Source organism: Primulina huaijiensis, chromosome 1, assembly GCF_012295235.1.
Source record: "Primulina huaijiensis isolate GDHJ02 chromosome 1, ASM1229523v2, whole genome shotgun sequence".
NCBI classification, from domain to species: Eukaryota; Viridiplantae; Streptophyta; class Magnoliopsida; order Lamiales; family Gesneriaceae; genus Primulina; species Primulina huaijiensis.
This window is the reverse complement of record NC_133306.1, coordinates 585449-606266: the sequence shown is the minus strand read 5'-3', so window position 1 is coordinate 606266 and position 20818 is coordinate 585449. Positions and strand designations below refer to the sequence as shown.

At 35.2% G+C, this 20818-nt stretch overlaps 3 protein-coding genes and 1 pseudogene across 3 annotated transcripts; 2 read left to right on the top strand and 2 right to left on the bottom strand.

The window, feature by feature from the left end:
- Positions 1–4492: 4492 nt before the first annotated feature.
- On the top strand, positions 4493–8699 carry LOC140973971 (protein DA1-related 1-like). The gene is made up of 12 exons (XM_073437149.1): positions 4493–4866; positions 5309–5466; positions 5583–5670; positions 5916–6129; positions 6525–6645; positions 6759–6842; positions 6962–7081; positions 7309–7519; positions 7615–7679; positions 7765–7880; positions 7964–8022; positions 8116–8699. The coding sequence occupies exons 2-12, from the start codon at positions 5356–5358 to the stop codon at positions 8463–8465; spliced, it is 1539 nt and encodes a 512-aa protein (XP_073293250.1). The 5' UTR covers positions 4493–4866; positions 5309–5355; the 3' UTR covers positions 8466–8699.
- Positions 8700–10487: 1788 nt separating this feature from the next.
- On the bottom strand, positions 10488–12385 carry LOC140973979 (GDSL esterase/lipase At1g54790-like; annotated as a pseudogene).
- Positions 12386–13168: 783 nt separating this feature from the next.
- LOC140973955 (DEAD-box ATP-dependent RNA helicase 10) lies at positions 13169–18269 on the top strand. Its single transcript, XM_073437124.1, has 11 exons — positions 13169–13689; positions 13797–13859; positions 14546–14620; positions 15015–15134; positions 15834–15875; positions 15956–16030; positions 16528–16674; positions 16789–16926; positions 17602–17713; positions 17775–17863; positions 17985–18269. The coding sequence occupies exons 1-11, from the start codon at positions 13363–13365 to the stop codon at positions 18135–18137; spliced, it is 1341 nt and encodes a 446-aa protein (XP_073293225.1). The 5' UTR covers positions 13169–13362; the 3' UTR covers positions 18138–18269.
- A 1057-nt stretch (positions 18270–19326) lies between these two features.
- LOC140973964 (probable galacturonosyltransferase-like 1) lies at positions 19327–20818 on the bottom strand. Its single transcript, XM_073437136.1, has 2 exons — positions 19712–20818; positions 19327–19558 (listed from the first exon to the last, which is right to left on the bottom strand). Exon 1 carries the CDS (start codon positions 20748–20750, stop codon positions 19713–19715), a length of 1038 nt encoding a protein of 345 aa, XP_073293237.1. The 5' UTR covers positions 20751–20818; the 3' UTR covers positions 19327–19558; position 19712.

The following is a 20818-nucleotide window of genomic DNA, read 5'->3' as shown; positions in this document are numbered from 1 at the left end:
TCAAAATGTGATTATATATATATATATATATTTAGGAAAGAAATATATATATATATATATATATTTAGGAAAGAAATATGAGGAGATTGGGTGGCGATTTAATAAATTGGACACAAAATCCAAGAAAAGCAAGGCAGCCACAGGGCCTAAATTTTAAAATGGTGGGCTGTTTATTGGGAACCAAACAGTAATGTCCTTCTCAATTGGGGTCACTTTCTGTTCTGATGGTTTACATTTAAGTGACTGACCAACATTCTCATGGTATGGCCCCACTTTTTTCAACTTCTTTTCTTTGAAAAATTGTTCTTCAGTCTTAGCCGTCGATTTTTTTTATGTTCAGTCTCTGGGTACTTTTTTAGTATCATATTTTCACATGAAGTGTACAACATTTCCACATGAAATGTACCACATTTTGTATGACATAGTACCACAATTTTGTGGGTAGGGAATGAACCAAAAGAAATATTTTGATTGAGGATTTTTCACCAACTTCCCCTTTTTTCTTTTTACCAATAATAAATTTTTACTAATATTGAGCTGTTGAAAAAAATTATAAAAATTGTTATTATGGCCTAATCTTTTTAGCACGGCTGGTCCGCCATTTTGTGGTATGATGTATCTTGCGTGTTTAATCAATTATAATTCTCATATTAGGTGGGACGAGAAAATTGTCAATCGAAATGACTTCTTTCATGTAACAGAGTGAGCTGGCTCGGATGATCTATCCTATTTTGACAGGTAAGAATGTAGTCGAGTCGAGTCGAGTCGTGTCGAATTCTTGAATGATTGATTTCATTTATGATCGAGTCAAGCTCGACATTTATTTAATGAATATATTAACGATTCACGAGCTTGTTTGAGCTTAATAAATATAAATTATAATTTAAATATTCATTAAATAAAAGTTTAAAATTTATAAATCAAATATTAAAACTATTATTTTCTTTTACCTAAGAAGTGACTGATGAGCCATTAACGAATTTGTTAATGAGTTAACGAGCCAAATATTGTAAAACTTGGGATTTGTTTATTTATCTTAAATGGTCTCATTAAACGGATTTTTATCTAATCGAGTTTCAAATAACTCGCAAGTGAATTGATTCGTTTATATCTCTATTTGACAGGTGTATCATGTTAGGTGGAAAAGATTGCTAATTCAAATCTCAATTGTTTGACATTGATTTTGAAAATTTTGTTGCGAATTATGCAACTATATCTCGTAGAAGGTTTATTCACAAAAGTATACAATGCACGAGTGTCATTAAGGATAGTCAGATCAAACAAGAAAAATTATAAAATGAGAACAAACAAAAAAACCAGAGTGCAAGTGAGATAAAAGGCTAAAAGCATTTAATATAAAGAAATATGGGCTTTGGCAACTTTGGGGAATGGGGCCATTAAGACAGTGACATGAAATAATTGATAGGTGGAAGAATTGCTGTTTGGTGATGTGATCCCTAACTGCGGTGGTCCTCCACCGCCCGAGGTGGCGCGGCCGGCAAGGGTGGGCCGCATCCACGTGGGAGCGGTGGTCCAACTGCTACGGATTCATGCCACGTGTGCCAAAATTTTGGGTCCCCACACTATTTATATTTTCAAATTAAATAACTGAAATAATATTACGTTAAATACTTCGAATTTCAACACTATCAAATTCTGTGTCATGTGAAATTATTTAAAATCATATTGAAACTTAGTCTATTATGTTTTCTTATATTGAAACTTACTTTCAAGAGTATATAACACAAGTGGCACATATGTCGGCAATAAATCATTCTTCTAATTTTTAATAGTATTTTAGTTATATTTTTAATTATGAATTTGTATTATTTTAATAACATTTTGAATATTTTAAGAATTATATAAATAATAATGTAATAATCATCACTGATTTTAGTATATAATTAGAATGTTCGACATTTAAAAAATGTATAATATGTAATATTTTCATAGATAATGCCAAAAATAAATTTTTTTAAAAAATAAATCCGTAAGCCCAGCCCGCTTTGTGGGGACCCAAGTTAGATTTAGCTCATTAATATGGTCGTGTGGGCCAATTTGTTTAGACAAAATAAATCACATAATTAAAACGAATATAAACGTTCTTTGTAGTGGTTTTATGAGTCAATTTTATAAGATATATATTTTATTTTGGTCATTTTTGAAAAATTATTATTTTTTATGCTAAAAATATTACTTTTTATTGTAAATATAAAAAGTGTTAAAAATTCGTGAAATTGTCTCACAAAAAATATGCTCTACGCCAAGATACTCTACTCTTCGTCGATATATTTAGATATGACGGAACCTCTTTTATCTTTATATCGCAACGAATAAAACTTAATCATGTAAACCTGTGAATTATACCAATAAATAAATAAATCTGGTGTAAGCTTATACTAATTAGGTTTTCTTTGTGGAAAAAATTCTATCTGAGTCCTAGCTGAGAATGCGTGGTCAACCAATTATCTAGCTATGAGTAATTAATCTTTCAGATTATCTTTTAATTGTATCTAAAATTGTAATAGAGGATATCGATATAAAGTATTATTTTAACTTTAAAATTTATATCATTTGCAACACGGACGACAGTAAAGTCGCAATTAATAAAACATCATTGTTTCTTCCAACATTTGATTACAATTTTACAAATAATTAGAAAATAAATAATTATGTTTTCCACTATTAAATATCTCATATCGGTTGAATTGAGTTGTGTATATTGACTTTGACAGGTCTCCATTTTTTAACTAACTTTTAGGATTGAGTTAGGTCCAAGTCTTAATCTTAATATATTTATCTTCCATGTATTGTACAATCTTCAACATCCAGTCATTCAAATTAAACTGTGTATTTATTCATTTAGTTTGATCCAATTGTAGAACCACCAGGAATCTATTCTATTCTAGCACCCCATCACGTCACCATAATTCGGGTTCCAATTATGATCCATAAAACTTGGGCCTCCACGAGCCCAATCCAATCTGCTGTGTATTTGGAAGAGAGGTCAGGTTTTTGAGCCGAATTGCTTGGCCCATATAATACTAGGTATTTTTTTTTTTCCCTTCTCTCTTTGACCAACATAATTGAATTATTCGCGACAAATGAAAGCAAACTTACACAAGTTATTATAAATTAAGATTTACCTTCCATGTCATATTACCTAGTATACTATATAATATTTCACTGGTCAAAAAATGATGTAAATGAAAATTAATTATATACTACTGTTTTTCGTTTTAATTATATACTACTGTTTTCTGAAATACACTCTTTGTATGTGTAAAAATTAACGATTAACATAAGATATATGTGTTTGAGGTGGTAGTTATTTTTACTTGGATGAGAAATTAAAAAGAAGTGTGATAATTTATTTTAGATGGAAAATTGAATAATAAGTAAGGGAATGTGAAATTAAATTCGTAATATATTTAGGACATTTATGGATTTTTTTAAATTTTTTTTTATACCAATATAACAACAGCTACTTATTTTAAAGTGTTTAATTTTAATTAATATTATTGATGAAACATAATTTTCCTCATTCACGCATTATAATTTATAGAAAATTAATTTGTGGGCTCATCACTCATACTATCTATCTAACTACTAAATGGTTTTATTAAATTAAACTGTATAATCTTTCGCTTCACTTATTATTAATAAAAAAAAAGTGTTGCCTCTTCAGAATTTGTTCTTTATTTTATTTAATCATATCCCTAATGCACAAGAAGATATATAAATTTATGCTATATATAATATATATTTGTTAACTTTCGTTGGGTATTTCTGTGCTTTAATTTTTTTTTTGTACGCAGACGATTACTCATAAAGATTTCTTTTTAGGAGTGTGGAACAGTGAAAATATTATTAATTGATTACCAAGACTCATATTTAGGGTAATATTATTTGTTTAGCACATCGTTTTTTTATATCACCGTCGTATTTTCGAGTTTGATTTCTTGAATCTCACTCAAACAATAAATTAGTATAATTTTCATTTCTTGAATCTCACTAAAACAATTAATTAGTATAAACTTCATTGGAATTCTTAACCTTAAGAGGAATGTTTGATCTTTTACATCTAAAATAAAATCAAACATCATTGCTTCATTTCCAATAACTTTTTCTATAAATATATTTCTATTATTTTTTTCAAACCAAAATTCGACGGAGAAAGAAAAATTGAGTGAGAATCATTGATATCAAACAATTAAATTAAAATTCAGAACCTTCAATCTTTGCTTTAAAGAACCAATTACTTGATTTGATTTCGTTTCACTCACTCGTTCATTCAAGAAAAAAAAGGAGATGTGAACGTGTGGGCAAAGATCAAATGAAAAGTTTAGTAGTCATGGGTGTTGGCATTTAGCGTGCTAATGATGGAAGAAAAAAGTCTACAAGCAAATGACCCCACGTCAGAAAAATGCACAAAATTTTGAAACTGAAAGCCCATTTGGATCATCATAAAAATTTCAACAGCAGATATTTGTAATCCTTTCATCACTTCCTCTTTAACAGTGGTCGGAAATAAAGTGTGCATCTTTTGGCTTGTATTGCCTCAGAATAGAAGTAGGACTTTTCCACTTTTGTTTTTTCTTTTAAACCAGGAAAAACATTTTTCCCCTCATTTTAGTCAACCGAGCAATGAGCATAGACTGATTGGATCTGTTTCTGTTTTCGTTTATTGTTCTCACGTGGGTTGATTTTTTAGGTGTGTAGAGAGATGTGGTGGATGGGATTTCTTTGGTGTCATCACTCTAGTTGTTAGTGGTGACTATGGTTTCAATCGGTGAATTGGATTCTTTATCTGATCTGGGGTTTATCAGATTCCTTGAAAATTTGCAGATTCTTCAACTATTTGAGGTAAAATCTTCTGACACAATTTAATTTCATTTACTTCATTCTGTTGTTTTCCCTATTTTGGTTCTTGGTGTTGTGGACAAGAAACTTCCCTTTACCCAAATATCTGAAAGAACCTTCAGTCTCGAAGAACAAATCTTCACAATTGGATGATCAAATACATCAACTTACAGTCTATTGTTTCTGTATCATTGAACAGCCATGAAATTTGGTGGATGAGTTACTTTCTTGATGGATGAGATTAATATTGATATTTTTATTTGAACTGGGATTCCTGCTGCAGAATCATTGTTCATTAAGATTACTTTTTGCTCTCTAAAAATCTTTGAATTTGAACATTGGATTTTGAGATATTGACTGAAAAACTTCATATTAATTTCCGTTATTTTGAAAATATCAAAATTAAATTTGGGCTCTTTTTTCTTTGTTTTTTCGCCATTCTCAGTCTGGTGGATATAAGTGCCATCCCAGAGTTTGTTAGGAAATTGCATTATGGGGTGGCTAACCAAGATTTTCAGAGGTTCCAGCCACAACATATCGAAAGGGCAATATCATGGGAAATACGAAGATGATACAATTTGGGAAGGACCTCCTACTTCAACGGTGATTGTTTTTCTGCTAGTTTATGAGCTTTACTGTTTTGTTTTCTTCTGCATTTGTGTGAGATATTTTCAGTATCTGATGATGTCAAGTGTCATTTTTAATCTTATTATCTATAGGAAGCTTGGTCAGATTTCGAAAAGGAAGACATTGATCGAGCAATTGCCCTTTCCATTGCTGAGGATGAAAAGGGGAAAAAAGTAATAGGTAAGCCAAGAAGCTACTAAAGTGTAATTGTGAATTTAACATCCGTTCGAGAGGTCTTTAGTATGTTGTGATCACCATCTTTTGTTTGGTGGTGTCTCAACATGATATTCCAATCTTTTTTATTAGCTCTAGGACGTATAAAAGTCTAATGTATTTTGGCACGGAGAAATGTTGCCCAGGCTCTGGAAAGTTATTGATGCTTGCAATTATAGTAACTTGCTATTTTTTAATGTTCTGGTTAATAGACATCGAGTCTCACTTGGAAGAAGATGAACAGTTTGCTAGGGCTCTTCAAGAAAGTTTGAATGAAGAATCGCCTCCTCAATCACCTCCACTTGCATCACCTCCACGAGCACCTCCACCTCGATCACCTCCTCGGCTGCTTCCTCCTCGATCACCTCGATATAATGATGAAAGTTTCTTTCCGCCTAATCCATTCCTCTATCTTCCAGGATACAGGTAAGCACTCTCCTCGTGGGCATTTTTTAGGCCTCTCTATAGATTTGTGTTTACACGATGTGAGTATATGTCCATTAGTGTAACCAAGGGTAAATCCAGAAATCCTGTAGAGGGTGTGGGACTGGATGGGGTGAAGTAGGGTGATTGAACGGGATTTGTTTTTGTGGGGAAGGGAGTGAAACCTGCAGCTTAGAAAGAGTACATAAAAGTTATGAAAAAAATTATTTTCGGCCTTCTATTGGTTCCCTAAGTCAAATTCTAAGTAGATCGATAATGGAGGAAATAGAAATGCAAGTAACTAAACCAGTGCAAGAAAATTGCATTTCCATGCTGCAATTTCCTCCGTGAAATAGTTGCTTCCTATTTCATCTGGAACTGACAGTTTGTATTGGTAGAATCTGTGCTGGTTGTAACAGTGAAATTGGCCATGGAAGATATTTGAGTTGCATGGGGGCTGTTTGGCATCCTGATTGTTTTTGTTGCAATGCTTGTAATCAGCCAATATCCGATTATGAGGTGTTGAACTAATTCTCAATCTAGTCTTCTGATTTTGGTTTTGAGATCATAACTAGATGTTCCTTTTGATATTGCTTTTATATCTTTGAACTCTGAAGTAAATTCTCTTTCAGTTTTCAATGTTTAGCAATCGCCCTTACCATAAATCCTGCTACAAGGACCTGCATCACCCCAAGTGCGATGTTTGTAAAAAATTTGTAAGTGTCTTAACCTTTATTTTGGAAGTGTTCAATGTACATATTAGCAATTTTCCAAGCCACTAAGATGATTATGAATCCCTTCATGTATCTCATAAATTCTTTCATTTCTGATACAGATCCCAACTAATGTGGCTGGCCTTATTGAGTATAGAGCACATCCTTTCTGGCATCAGAAGTATTGCCCTTCACATGAGAATGATGGAACGCCTCGCTGTTGTAGCTGCGAAAGAATGGAGGTAAGGTGTCCATAAAATTGTATTTACATCTCAAAAAAAATGTAGGTAAGGGGCAACACATTACTCGTGAAAACATGAAAGAAGAAGAAAGTACAATGGGAAGCAATCTCCATAAACTCAACATAATATGGGCTATGATCTTTCATCTTTGTGAATTTGACATAATACACGCTACGATCATGCTCATTCTTAATACACTCGATTAATGCAAAACTCTCTCTATGCAGCCAGTAGATGCCAGATATTTGATTCTTGACGATGGAAGGAAGCTCTGTCTGGAGTGTTTGGACTCTTCGATAATGGATACACATGAGTGTCAACCACTTTATCTTGAAATACAAGAATTTTACGAAGGTTTAAATATGAAGGTGGAGCAGCAAATTCCTTTACTCTTGGTTGAGAGACAGGCACTAAATGAAGCCATGGAAGGAGAAAAAAATGTAGGTTTTTTTCTTATTGGATACTGAAGAATTGATGAAGTTTAACACTTCTTACGAAGATTTGCTGAGTTTTTTAAAATTTGTTGTGCGGCCATGGTCATCACCACATGCCTGAGACAAGAGGTCTTTGCTTGTCGGAAGAACAAACCATTAGCACAGTATGAACATCTTTGAAAATCATTCTTCCTAAGTATGACTGATTAGTGAGATTAAATTTATGATGATAGTTTACTATGATTTCAGATTTTGAGGCGACCGAGAATTGGTGGCCATCGAATAATAGACATGTTTACCGAACCTTACAGGCTCGTTCGTCGCTGTGAAGTGACAGCAATTCTCATCCTATATGGTCTTCCTCGGTAAGATATGTCTCCTGAGGTTCGACATACCTATTCTTGGTGGTTTGGATTAATGGAACATTTATAAGATACTGTTAATCCAGATTGTTGACCGGATCAATTCTTGCCCATGAGATGATGCACGCATGGCTGCGACTTAAAGGTGATTTGTTTTCTTCTTGATCCCACCATGTCTCTGGCAATTCATTTTGATTCACCTGGTCGAATTTAAAATATGAACTAATTTTCTGTTCAGGTTACCCAAATCTAAGCCCGGATGTGGAAGAAGGTATTTGCCAAGTGCTAGCCCATATGTGGTTGGATTCAGAAATTGTTGCTGGTTCTGGTAGTGACATGGCTTCCACTTCATCTTCGTCTGGTGCTTCCTCCTCTTCCTCGTCGCCCTTGTCATCATCTAGCTCTTCAAAGAAGGGCAAACGATCCCAATTTGAGAAAAAACTTGGTGAATTTTTCAAGCACCAGATTGAATCAGACACTTCAGCTGCATATGGAGATGGTTTCAGGCAAGGCAACAAGTCCGTGCTCGAGTTCGATCTAAAGAGGACTCTCGATCATATTAGGCTCACAGGAAGTTTTCCATGTTAGTGTTCTGGGATTTTAGTATTAGCTTCATAGGATCATAACAGTAAAATTCAAGAAAGTAAAGAAAGATGTTACTAATGAGTAATGATAAAAATAAGTTGCGCCAATACAGTGTAATGTTGACTGTGAGCCTCACACGTTGTGTTAAAATACAAGTTGATAGGTACACACAAAAAAATTGTTTATGATCTGACAAAAAAATTGTTTATGATGAATAAAATATATGCTTGTTTTTCATGTTATCTACCATTTATTTCATTTTTAAAATTTCCGCTGAGAATGGCATGATATTATATTTGCAAGTTTCATTGTACACGAAGCATTATGTTCTATTGCAGAGAATTGATGATAAATGGTGTAACTATGTTACGCGCGTCGTGCATATGGCGCGTCCAAACGAATGGAAAATGATTCAGAATTTTCGACATCTTACGCACTTTCATCAGAGTTGAAACCACCTCAGCCATTGCTAAACTATTTGCTGATTCTTTCACCAAGCATCCCACTTTTCAACTAGCCTCAGGCAACTTCAGTTTGATATCAACAATATAACCAAGAGGATGCTTCACTACGAGTCAACGTTCTTAAGTTCTTTGATCTCAGCTCTTACATCTCTTCCATCAGTGGCAGAAACCCGTTTCCACTTGATTTGTTGTGGGTCTGTTATTCAGTTTGTAGTTCGGGAGAGTAATTTTTCCTATACACAGACGCGAAATTCAAGAAATTGGGGTTCTCGAGCAATTCCAACATATTCAAGAACAAGAAAAGCCAGTAAACTCCAAAGATCGCCTGGCCAAAATTGTCCGCCTCTAAAATACAGCCAAGAATCCAAACCCAATAGAATATATGAGAACTAAACACGTGACACCCAGAAATCGAACAACCCAATTCTGATAATCTCCCATGGAAACCACTCTCTCTAATCATTCCTTCTGCCCTCTTTTCAAGACTCCTCTTTTTCCCTCGAACCAACCAAAATTAACTTCTGGGCTCAAGCCCTTATGCTGCTCGCTCAATAAAAAGAATTAGCAATCGATTAAACAATCTTCTAACAAGCACACAAGTTGGTTTTATATCCCAGTGTGCACCAGTGATTAGCAGCAATCTTCATTTCCTTAGCCCTCAACTTTAATTGCCTTGTCTTACCTGACTCGCATTGGCTTCAGAATTTGATGTTTTGAGGGCCAAATCTATTGTTTTAAATATCTAGTGATAAAAATAAATTCTTTCATACAAGGGATAGTTACCATTTCTCATGTGAAAAGCTACACGGGTTACACTCCCTGGGGAATGAACTGTATTTAGTTACTCCACCCTGATTTTAAAATAATGCAAAGAATAATTCGTTGGCTTTGGTTGAGGGAAACTGTGAAATTAGGAGCAAAGAATTGTTAGTTGGAGTGACAATGGAAAGAAACAAAAATGGAGTCTATTCATGATGCAAATAATGCATTTTTTTTTGTGTGCGCTATTGAGGTGGGGAAGATCACTTATTCTGACTTTTACATGTTCTTTTGCTAAAGAGAAAAGCTGGTGTATTTGAGTACACTGGTATCCGATTGTTGAGAAAGGCAACAACAAAGGCATAGTTGTGTTTTGTTACTAGTCAACTGTTTTATCCAGGTGGTTGGTGGTTCTAATCTTGATCCCAGAGAATCCCGAATCTTCCAGCTATTATGTATTCTTCATTTTCAATCTAAATCGTATTTTTTCCTAACTTTTATTTTTTCTATTTTCTCATCATGTATCCAAGGCTTCGTCCATTTCTTTGTACTCTCCGTAGTTTGAAAATGCCTGAGTGAATGTTTATTCTCTTTTCTATTCAAGAATTGGCTCCAAATGTTTGACAGAACCTGTTCATTCTTAAAAAAATGTAGAATTTTCTGATGCCAATTCTGGTAAAAAATTTGCAGTCCTAGTTGTAGAGGACAAGTAGAACGAAGCATTATATGGTGGCGCCAAAGTCAGTTGCTGCAGTTGATGACCTTTCCAGATGCCAGAGATTGCAATGTGTGCTCTTTTCAATGTATGTCTACTGTTACAAACTTAAATAGTTTCGTTGATCCGTATAACCAAACCAAACCCCATGAATAAAAATTTTATGCTGTAAACTTCTGTTTCCAGCTTCCTCATTCTTCTTTGTGTTATCACATTTTAGCGTTGGTTGTTGATAATATGCCGGTACCGATTCCTGTTCATTATAAATTTTCTAAAGAACAAAAAATCATCAGCAAGCCTTAATTAGATTATAAATTTGTAGTACCACAAAGTAAGACCAGTACTTAAATCAAATCCAATAACTGAACATTATATACTGAATGTATGAACAAATATGATCAGTATAAAATAATGACCAGTCTTTAAAATTTTAGCTTTAGAAGAAAAGGTATCTTATCAGAAAATGAAGGATCCGAGTATTTTCCTGTCGGAATCTGCGACACCACATACTGATTTGCAGCCTCAGTGTAATGAATACCATCCCAGTTCACATATTCTGTACTGTCACTGCAACCTTTGGCTGTTACCGAACTTCCATTCAAGAGTTTAGTTTGACCACAGGAGATGTGACTGTCGTAATTCAATGGAGGACCTCCATATCCACAGCATGCCATTAATGGCTGCTCAAAGCCTGTGAGTTGATATGCAATGGAATTTTCTTCATAAATGTTTTTTTCACAATAGGGATATTATATGTGAATGCTAACCATAACGGGAATAGTTTGCTATAAGATTGGACTTGATTGTGAAAATTTCGACATGAGTGACATTTGAATCGGGATATTGGGATTGCAACTTTATACAGAGAGCATGAAGTTGCAGGTTGAGAAGTCTGGAAGCTTGGTTGTGAGAGCTGACACACCCGAGCTCATCCAGCCTAGATGTATCAGCGCCAAATTTTGCAATATTTCGAGGCAGGCAACCTAGGGGACCTGTGTTATGGATCCAAAAATTTCTCGCCCCTTATTCGTATAATTTCTGCAGGGACAGAAAAATACGATGGATATGAAAATTTCAAATAGTTATCTTCAGTCTAGAAAATCATTGATCTGTATAGTACACATAATTTTGTAAAATATGAGTATATCTTCTGTGAATAGTTTTCAGGCGGTGAGGTAGATGACATTGTGTGTCTTCCAATTACTAACCTCAATAACATCTTCAAATTGGGATAAAATTATGGGAATTGAAGCAAGAATTTGATCCAATGTCTTAGAATAGAAGGCACCAGCTATATCATTCTGGCCTATGTCAAACATGTAGAGTGCTTTTTGAAATGAATCTTGTGCTGGAATGTATTTGTCAAATTTCCTTGCTAATAAAATTGGTTAATGTTATACACTTATCTAATGATTTAAGGTGAAAAACCAATGTAAGAATACGGATGTGTTCACATTTAGCCCGTAGATCTTGAACTTTTGCCTTCAATCTGAAAAACTGAGCCACTTGAATTCCAAATGAAAATGGGCTAACGGATGATGCAGTGGCTGGAAGTACAGTCGAGCCTGCAGCTGCAAAGTTGCATCCGGTTCTGAAACCGGGCGCCCCAATCGCATCCAAATATGAATTTAGAAACGGCAAGTCCATGGCATCCACTGTTACATCGTATAAAAATATATATAAAAGTCATGTTCATCAGGAAAAAATAGAGGAAAATAGTTAAAAATGTGCAGTATTTACTTTTCAATACTTAGAAAATCGATGATCAGATGGCCATCGCAGAGCCTCCCAGATGGTTTCTTAAAGTAAGTCTGGCCATTGGGATGATCAAGGCTCTCACCAAGGCCAGAAACGAGTCCTCCCGTGTCGGAATTGGAGTCCCCAAAGTTGAAGACTGCTGGATAGTTGAAATCTATGGATTTGGTTGAAGGGAGGCATATTAGCAACAGAAAGATGAGAATTTGGCAAATGTTTGAAGCCATGTTTCATAGCGGAAACAAAAGGCAGATCTTATGTCCTTTTAACAAGATGTTCGTTGGTTTTTTTAGTATGCACTCAAATGTATCTTTTCTAATTTGGACAAGTCCTAAAGCACAAGTATTTGTCCTCATTATCCTTAATTTTTACCATCGAGGTCTGTTAGATAACGGAAGATCATTCAACTTGTTAAGGCAAATCAAATATCATTTGATCTAATAACCAGTGGAACAGTACCGTATGAAGAATAGTATTTGAAATTCTGAGATTTGAAATATTTCTTTTTTCTAAAAATATCTATATATATATATATAAACATCAAAAACTGTTTTTTGTATTTTTGTTCCTCCTTTATTTAGGTAAAGAAAACCCTCTTGATTGAATTTTACTCAGTTCGATCATAATTATTACTTGCATATGATATTATTTAATTATAATTTGTATTTATTTTCTTACATTTGTTTAGCGACAAAATCAATTATTTACTTTTCTTTGATTTTGATGATTTTTATTATGTTTCTATTATACATAGATTCATCCATGAATCATGATGATTATGCTTAGAGAGTTGATTCATTGAGTTTTTTTTTAAAATTTTATATATGTCAATTCATATATAATATTTTTATATATAATAAAAAAATTATATAAAATCTTCAGCAGTCTAAGGCCCCCAATTTTTTTTAGGTGAGCGGTCCAGCTCAATCTTATTATTTTCATCCCCTAGCCTTTGTATATAAATAAAGTTTAAAAATATAATTTAATTATAGTTTTAGTATTATTTATCAAAATGTTTAATTGATTTCTCTCTTTGATATGTCACCCTAATTTTACATTCCCTGTAGGCGCCACCTCTCAAGAGAAGAGCTGCGGTGTTCATTCGAAACACTGTTGCCTCTTCGAAAGTTCATCGATTAGCATTCCCATTTGCGTGAGGCTTACAATTCTTCCTTCCCCTCACGCAAACAGCTAAACCTTTCTTGCAATGGAGGAAGTGCGAGAAGAGAAGTCATTCAAAGACTTGGGGGTGAACGAGCAATTGGTCGAGGCGTGTGATAATCTTGGTTGGAAAAATCCGACCAAAATTCAGATAGAGGCTATACCCTTTTCTCTAGAAGGGAAGGATATAATCGGGCTTGCTCAAACTGGGTCGGGAAAAACTGGAGCCTTTGCTGTTCCGATTCTGCAGTCGCTTCTTGAAAATCCTCAGGCCTTCTTTGCTTGTGTCCTCTCGCCCACACGTGAACTTGCGATTCAAATTTCTGAGCAGTTCGAAGCTTTGGGGTCGGGTTTTGGTGTTAAGTGTGCAGTGGTAAACATATATATAGGCAAAGGAACTTTTTTTTTTTTCATTTTTTGAAATATTTGCTTTTGGGCATCTTCGTTTTTATTGATTTGATTTGCTGGGAATTTTCGTAGCTTGTAGGAGGGGTTGATCTAGTGCAGCAGAGCATTGCCCTTGGAAAGCGGCCGCATATTGTGGTGAGTTTTTGTTTTTAGTGACACTGTTAACTAATCATGATTGATTTTCTCTCGTATGCATTGTGGTGTTCAGCTACAGGAGGTTACGAAGTAGGTTTATGGGTTGGTTATTGTGGATGAACTTTGAGGTTAAATAAAAGAATCACTCTTTTTTAATGAAAAATTGGGGGGTTTGTGTAGGGCTTCAGGCCAAATTTGAACCTGATTTTCTCATTACTCTGAAGTTGGGTTTATCACCTGTTCCAAATTCTACACGCGCCCTATATAGCGGAGAAGGGTATGTTCCTTTATTACTCCACCTGCTTGTGTTTAAATTGAACTAAATAAATTAAATTATATTGGCGTGAAGCTCTGGCCTCTTGAGGTATCTTGAACCCTTTCAATAGTTGAAAGTGCTGTCTTCATAAGCTCCAGCGATGACCACTTTTAAAGATGAAATGTGATATAGGATGACTTCGAATATCAACCCAGCAAAATGTTTATCTTATTACAGAATGACTTTTAGTTCCCCTCCATTTGGCCTGCATGTTACGTTGAAGTTTCTGCGTGTTTCATTGAAGTTTCATATTCTTCCAGAAACACATCTCTCCCGTTTTATCTTTTATGAAGAATTTATTTCTTTCCTTGCCACAATCATTACGTGTTATCTTAAAATGGTCATTTTTTTCCATTGCCTTATGTTGTAGGTGGCGACCCCTGGGCGGTTAGTTGATCATCTTTCGAACACGAAAGGTTTCTCTTTACGTACATTAAAGTACTTGGTAAGAGTTTATTTTGCTGAGTTGGAGCATTATTTTTTTCAATTAATGCATGTTTGTGTCATTATCTTTACTATGTGCAAAAATCTGCATTTGTGAGTCTAGATAGAGAGACCGCGAAAATAGTCAGATTAGACTCTAATAATGTGCAAGCTAGAACATTCGAGCTTCCTCTTTCTAACTCTGATGCTGCCAAGATCCTTGAAGAGATAATTCAAAAGGCAGTTAATTGAAATACGAATGTTGTTATTTTATCTTTGGCATGCTTAGCACCAAGTTCATTTTGTTATAAAATATAAGAGAAATGATGTGAATCATGTGATGAAGTTGGAGCTTGTTGTATCATTAATTACATGTAAAATTTGGTGACTTAGCTTGAATCCCGGTGTTTTTGCAGGTACTAGATGAGGCTGATAGATTGCTAAATGAAGATTTTGAGAAATCCCTTGACGAGATCTTGAACGTTATTCCTCGTGAGAGAAGAACATTTTTATTTTCTGCAACCATGACTAAAAAGGTATGCAAAGAAGAAGTTTTTATTTGTAAATGTTTAAAAATCAAATTTTTTTTAGTCCTTTTCAAATGATATTACCATTTACTGCTACTAGCTTCAGTTCTTTGGTTGCAGTTACAGTATTGCTCATTTCAATTATCTTTTACAATTATTTCTGTTTCAACAGAATCTCCCTTCCACTGATTATTTAAATTCTTGTTTATTTGAAGAAAAGAAAAGCGCAAATATGTTGGGGTGGGTTACATAATTTCAGTTGTAATATTTCGTAGCATCAGCATGCAACACCTTTTATGTGCTGTATATATTTGCGTTCAAACACTGATGCTATGATTATTTTGAAGTCGGTGTTTTTTTAATCAAATTAGCTTTTTATCTTACTTTTCTGGCTTTTGCAATCACGCAGCAGATTATAGTCATCTTATTTTACTTTTATATCTCAATTTAAACGATCTTCGATGTTAATTGTTTCTAATAAGAAAATAACATCATCACCCTTAGGTTCACTCGTGCACCACTGTCAAGATTGGTTACCAGTACCAATTGTACTTGAAACTTGTGTGCTAAATAATATAGCATGCAGCTGTAGTATTTGTCAAGTAAATGGCATCACTCATCTATATTTTGGGAGGTCATTATCAAGGATTATTGATGTTGAGGAAATCTGATTGAATTATGTAACTAGTTCTGTTGTCAACATAACAGGTAAAAAAGCTGCAGAGGGCTTGTCTCAAAAATCCTGTCAAGGTAGTTCAATGCTAGCTGTGTTTGTTTCGTTTTAATATTTGTATTTGTCAACTTCTCTTACTTTCTAATTTCCATTTCAGATCGAAGTCGCATCAAAATATTCCACTGTCGATACGCTGAAGCAACAATATTGTTTTGTTCCTGCAAAGTACAAGGTTTGTAGTCTGTACATACATTGAGTAGCTTAATGTTCTTTGCATCATAGTAAGCAAACGATGCATTTGTATTTGATTTTGGCAATGTAAACCTGGCTCTTGGAGCTATGGTGATGGCAGTCTAGATAGAAAATTCAGATTGTGTTTAGGATGGAAAAGGAACGGTTTAAGTAGTTCCTATGGGTGTCCTTTTCACTCCCCGGTGCTAAAAGGAAAAAATGGAGTTGCTAATGATATTATAATCTATGAAACCTGGCTCTTGGAGCTTTGGTGATTTCAGTCTAGGTAGATAATTTAGATTGTGATTTGGATAGACAAGGAACGGTTTAAGTAGCTCCTATGGGTGTCCTTTTCACTCCCCGGTGCTAAAAGGAAAAAGTAGAGTTGCTAATGATATTATAATCTGTGAAGAGGGAAAACGATGCAAACTTTGCTGAGATTTTTTTCTGTCATGCATCTTTCTTCTTTTTACCTTCCATTTTTTGGCTTTTCCCCAGGATTGTTATCTTGTATATATTCTGACTGAGATGTCAGGAAGCACATCTATGGTTTTCACCCGAACATGTGATGCAACCACTCTTTTGGCATATATTCTTCGGAACCTTGGCTTCAGAGCCATTCCAATCAATGGTCATATGAGCCAGGTACTGCTATATATTCTGTGTCGTAACATGTCTTATGGCTGTCTTTATGATTTAACCTTCCAATTATAGTGGTCCATGAATTTAATTTTCTCCATATGATTTGTTTTTCGTCAGACAAAAAGACTTGGAGCTTTAAACCAATTCAAAGCCGGAGAATGTAATATTCTTATCTGCACTGATGTTGCCAGTAGAGGACTTGATATTCCATCAGTTGACATGGTTATCAATTATGACATTCCCACAAACTCAAAGGTGAAAACATATTTGATGTTATACAATTATTTATTCCAAATTCCTACTCAGAGTTTGGACGCATATGTCCTTTAACTGAGTATTGTTACCTAATCCTTTCTTCCCATTTCCTACTTTGAAGATCTGTTTTGAATTTCCGGTCATCAATCTCAATTCAGTTTTCCTCCTATCTGTGCACGCGCTCATATATGGATATTTAAATACGAAGAAATATTAACTGGAGAAGGATTGTGTTGTATGAATCACAAAGAGAAGAAAAACTAATTTCTAATGCGCATATGATGAGCAGTAAGGAGCAGATATTCCTGCATCTTTGATGCTAATGGTCCTACAATTTCATTAATTTTTTCTTCGTTCTTGCCATAAAAATTGAGGCTATCAGAACTCAATTATTGCGACAAATGCTATTTTTTAGTAGTGCATTTGATATGGAACACTTTAATAATGTAGTTCGTTTTCACTTTAGAATCCCCTTCATAGTTTTTTTCCTTGCCAGCTTCTCACTTTTTGAACCCTTCTTGTTTACTAGTTAACTAATTCTATTATTTCTTTTCAACTTTGCCGAGATATTGGCTTGCCTAGTTCCTAGTGTTTTTGTTTCTTGTTTCTTGTTTCTAATAGCTCGTGTTTCCATCATTAAATGTAGTACTCATTTATTTCATGAAATACCGGTAGGATTATATACATCGTGTGGGAAGAACCGCTCGGGCTGGACGCTCTGGGGTTGCCATAGCAATTGTGAACCAGTACGAGTTGGAGTGGTACTTGCAGATAGAGAAGCTCATCGGTAAGAAGTCTTGTTTGAAACTGAAGAAAATAATTCTGTGCTAACATTTATTTCTCTTCAGGTAAAAAGCTACCTCAGTACCCCGCCCAAGAAGATGAGGTTTTATTGCTGTTGGAACGTGTCACAGAGGCCAAAAGAATATCCCAAATGGTACATTATTGATTGATATTTGAACGTCTTTTAATCGTGTTATTTAATGTTTTTCGTGAGTTCCTCAGAAACTGATATAAGAGTATATATATGGTTTCGTCGTCTGGTTTTCATTCTACAGAAAATCAAAGAAAGTGGGGGCAAGAAGCGACGAAAGGGCGGTGAAGATGATGGTGAAGAAGATATGAACAAATATTTGGGTCCGAGTAAGGGGAAATCCTTTAAAAAGGCGAAAAGAAGTGAATGCTGGAGGATCTTTGTTCAATCAGATTAGTGTTGACGACCTCAATTTTGTATTCCAAGTTTACGACTTCCGCCAAAAATACTTTCTTGCTGTAGAAAATGAAAACTGATGCATGCGTTGCCTACTGTCAGGGAAAAAAATGAAGAAGAAGAAATTTATATATTTTTCATGCTACGATTATATCCTTTACTAATTAAATATCAAAATTGTTTATTTAGTACGGAAACGAATGTCTCCAACATTTAAAGCTAGCTAGCTGGTTACGGACGTCAATTGGATGTTATAATTAAATAAATTAACTAGTAAAAGAAAAGGCAATCAAATTAGTGACGTCATACACGTCAAACTCCGTTTGATTTTCAGTCGGCCTAACCCATCCACGTGCTTCTTTCTGCTTACCGACACTCTTCCCTTTCTTTCTACGATTTAAAAGCTATAAATTAATCAGCTTTATTCATAAATTTTTACCATTTATTTATTTATTGATGATATCCCCTTATTTTCTCTCGTAAGGTCGTTATTTGTTGACCACAAAAGACTAGCTTGTCTCTTGGATTTTAAAATATCAGAAATTGAAACAAACTATCTTTGATTGATTTTACCGACAAATCTTTTCTCTGTTGACTAATATTATCTTACTTTACTCGTGTTCATCAATTTATGTTTCTTTTTCGTAATATACTGAAATAGGATTTCTTGGTTCTTACAGTGAAACATGAGAGCCTCTAACTTTAGCCATACATACTACACACTGATGCACGAGCTGGAATTAAACATGACATTTACGTATATGGAAATTGAGCCGAGTTGCTAGCGAGTAGCTCGATTCGATTATACCCTGTGCATGAGTCATACGATCATAACACGAAACGATAATTTCGTTAAAATGTTTGATATAGAATACAGAAAATAAAATAGCAATAGCTTAGCAACTTAAATTCTAAATTAAATGAAAAAAAAAATTGTTGAAATACATGACATCAAACGTACAGAAGAGTAATTTCAAAAGAAATGTGTAGAGCCGAACTCGGAACAAAAATGTATCCGCCGTTGGTGGTAAAAAGAGCCATAAATTAAAGGCTTTTGATGCATGGTTCTCTACTTTAGGAATCATGTTTACAAGTGATTAGTGTAAGATGCTTTTATATATGATTCTCATTCAAACTTAATGTAATAACCAATTTATGAAAGTTTTTCGTAGGCAATCATATATAAAATATATTCTCGAATCAACAACGTTTAATTCTATTTCGAATACTGTAAATTAATTCTTACACATTCGATATGTTTGGTTTATTTATGATCTATAGAGCTGGGAGCATATATATAGATTATTTACATATATAATTTTACGTACATGCACAATTGAGTAGGATCTCAAACTTCGATCACTTGTCTCTCTTATGCTATCGATTTGCATGTGTATTTTGAAGGCTCCTCGGCAAAAAACCCTGAAAAGTAATTCATCAATTAATACTAATGAAAAAAAAATGTAATTAATAGCTAATAAACTGAACTCATCGGCATGCCTATTTCAGAACTACTGAAGTATATAGGACTGATCAGTTAATGCGAGAATTAATAATGAAAGCCATAAATGATACCTCAAGATTCAAGAAAACATGGCGATCGTAACAAATCATAAGGTGCCCACAACGCATCCAGGGGGCAAGGCCGGCCGGCGTCGAGTCTTGCCCACGGTTTCCCCTTTCCACTCCAATGCAATAAGCTCACCGGACCAGGATGCAGATCCCGGCAAAGCCCCAAGAAGTTATCTCCTCCGAGCCCATGTTGATTCCATCGATGATCCACCGGGGCTATATTCCCGGCAAAAACCAGCAAAAACGGCGGTAAAGAACCAAGCTCGTAGATCCTTATCCTCTTCTGCAGCTCCATCCATTCCACAATCTTCGTTGTGTAATCTCCAGCTCGCCATCTTTCAAGATCGATAACCATGACACCAGTGTTGAAGTAACAGGGTTTTCTGTTGGCAAAAGTCAAGGAAAGCGAAGGGTTCGACCAGAATGTCGGTGTGAAGTAGGAGGTGAAGTTGGCGTTGCAGTATTCCGGCGCCGCCAAGACTGCATCATTGATTAGCGGGGTGGCGGCGAGTTTCCCTATGTCGTCGACCAGTACGACGTCGGAGTCGAGGTACACTATCTTCTGAACGCATGTGGGGAGGAGATTTGCAAGGTAATTGCGGGCGTAGTTGAGCGGGCAGTCGAGAGCTTCACGGATGGCGTTTGAGATTAATCCAGCAGCGGTGGAGTCGTCGAAAGGGTAAATCCTGAACACCAGATAAGGGAATGAGCTTGTGATTTTGCTGCGGAGGTCGGATACGTTGGTGGAGGAGGCGGCTATGAAGTGGAAGACTACGTTTTCCGGGCAGGAGGAGTGCTGGAGGACGGATAAAATGGCGGCCATCGAGCCCCGGAGATAAACTGAATCAAGAGTCATTGCTACATGTATAGCTGTAGTGTTGAAACAAAGACTGAGGGTATTTCCGGCGGCCGTCGGAAGAGTGATGGAAGGGCAGTGGGGTGAGTTGTAAAACTTGGGTGCTTCTCTAAAATGTAGATTTTTAGCATTTGTTGCTCCAATGGAAATTGTGATAAAAATCAAGATTTTTGAACTCAGTAGCATAGTTTCGGCTCCTGCACAAATGCCAAATTCTCATATAAATGGGCAATTCTTGCAGCTACCAAGTTAGT

Bases quoted from the DNA above. Each gene is read 5' to 3' on its own strand.
- LOC140973955 (XM_073437124.1), top strand. From the start codon at position 13,363: ATGGAGGAAGTGCGAGAAGAGAAGTCATTCAAAGACTTGGGGGTGAAC. The intron at 13,690-13,796 runs GTAAACATATAT...GAATTTTCGTAG, and splicing joins TTGGTGTTAAGTGTGCAGTG to CTTGTAGGAGGGGTTGATCT. The intron at 16,031-16,527 runs GTTTGTAGTCTG...GCTTTTCCCCAG, and splicing joins TTGTTCCTGCAAAGTACAAG to GATTGTTATCTTGTATATAT.
- LOC140973971 (XM_073437149.1), top strand. From the start codon at position 5,356: ATGGGGTGGCTAACCAAGATTTTCAGAGGTTCCAGCCACAACATATCG. The intron at 7,082-7,308 runs GTAAGGTGTCCA...CTCTCTATGCAG, and splicing joins GTAGCTGCGAAAGAATGGAG to CCAGTAGATGCCAGATATTT. The intron at 7,881-7,963 runs GTAAGATATGTC...CTGTTAATCCAG, and splicing joins ATCCTATATGGTCTTCCTCG to ATTGTTGACCGGATCAATTC.
- LOC140973964 (XM_073437136.1), bottom strand. From the start codon at position 20,750: ATGCTACTGAGTTCAAAAATCTTGATTTTTATCACAATTTCCATTGGA.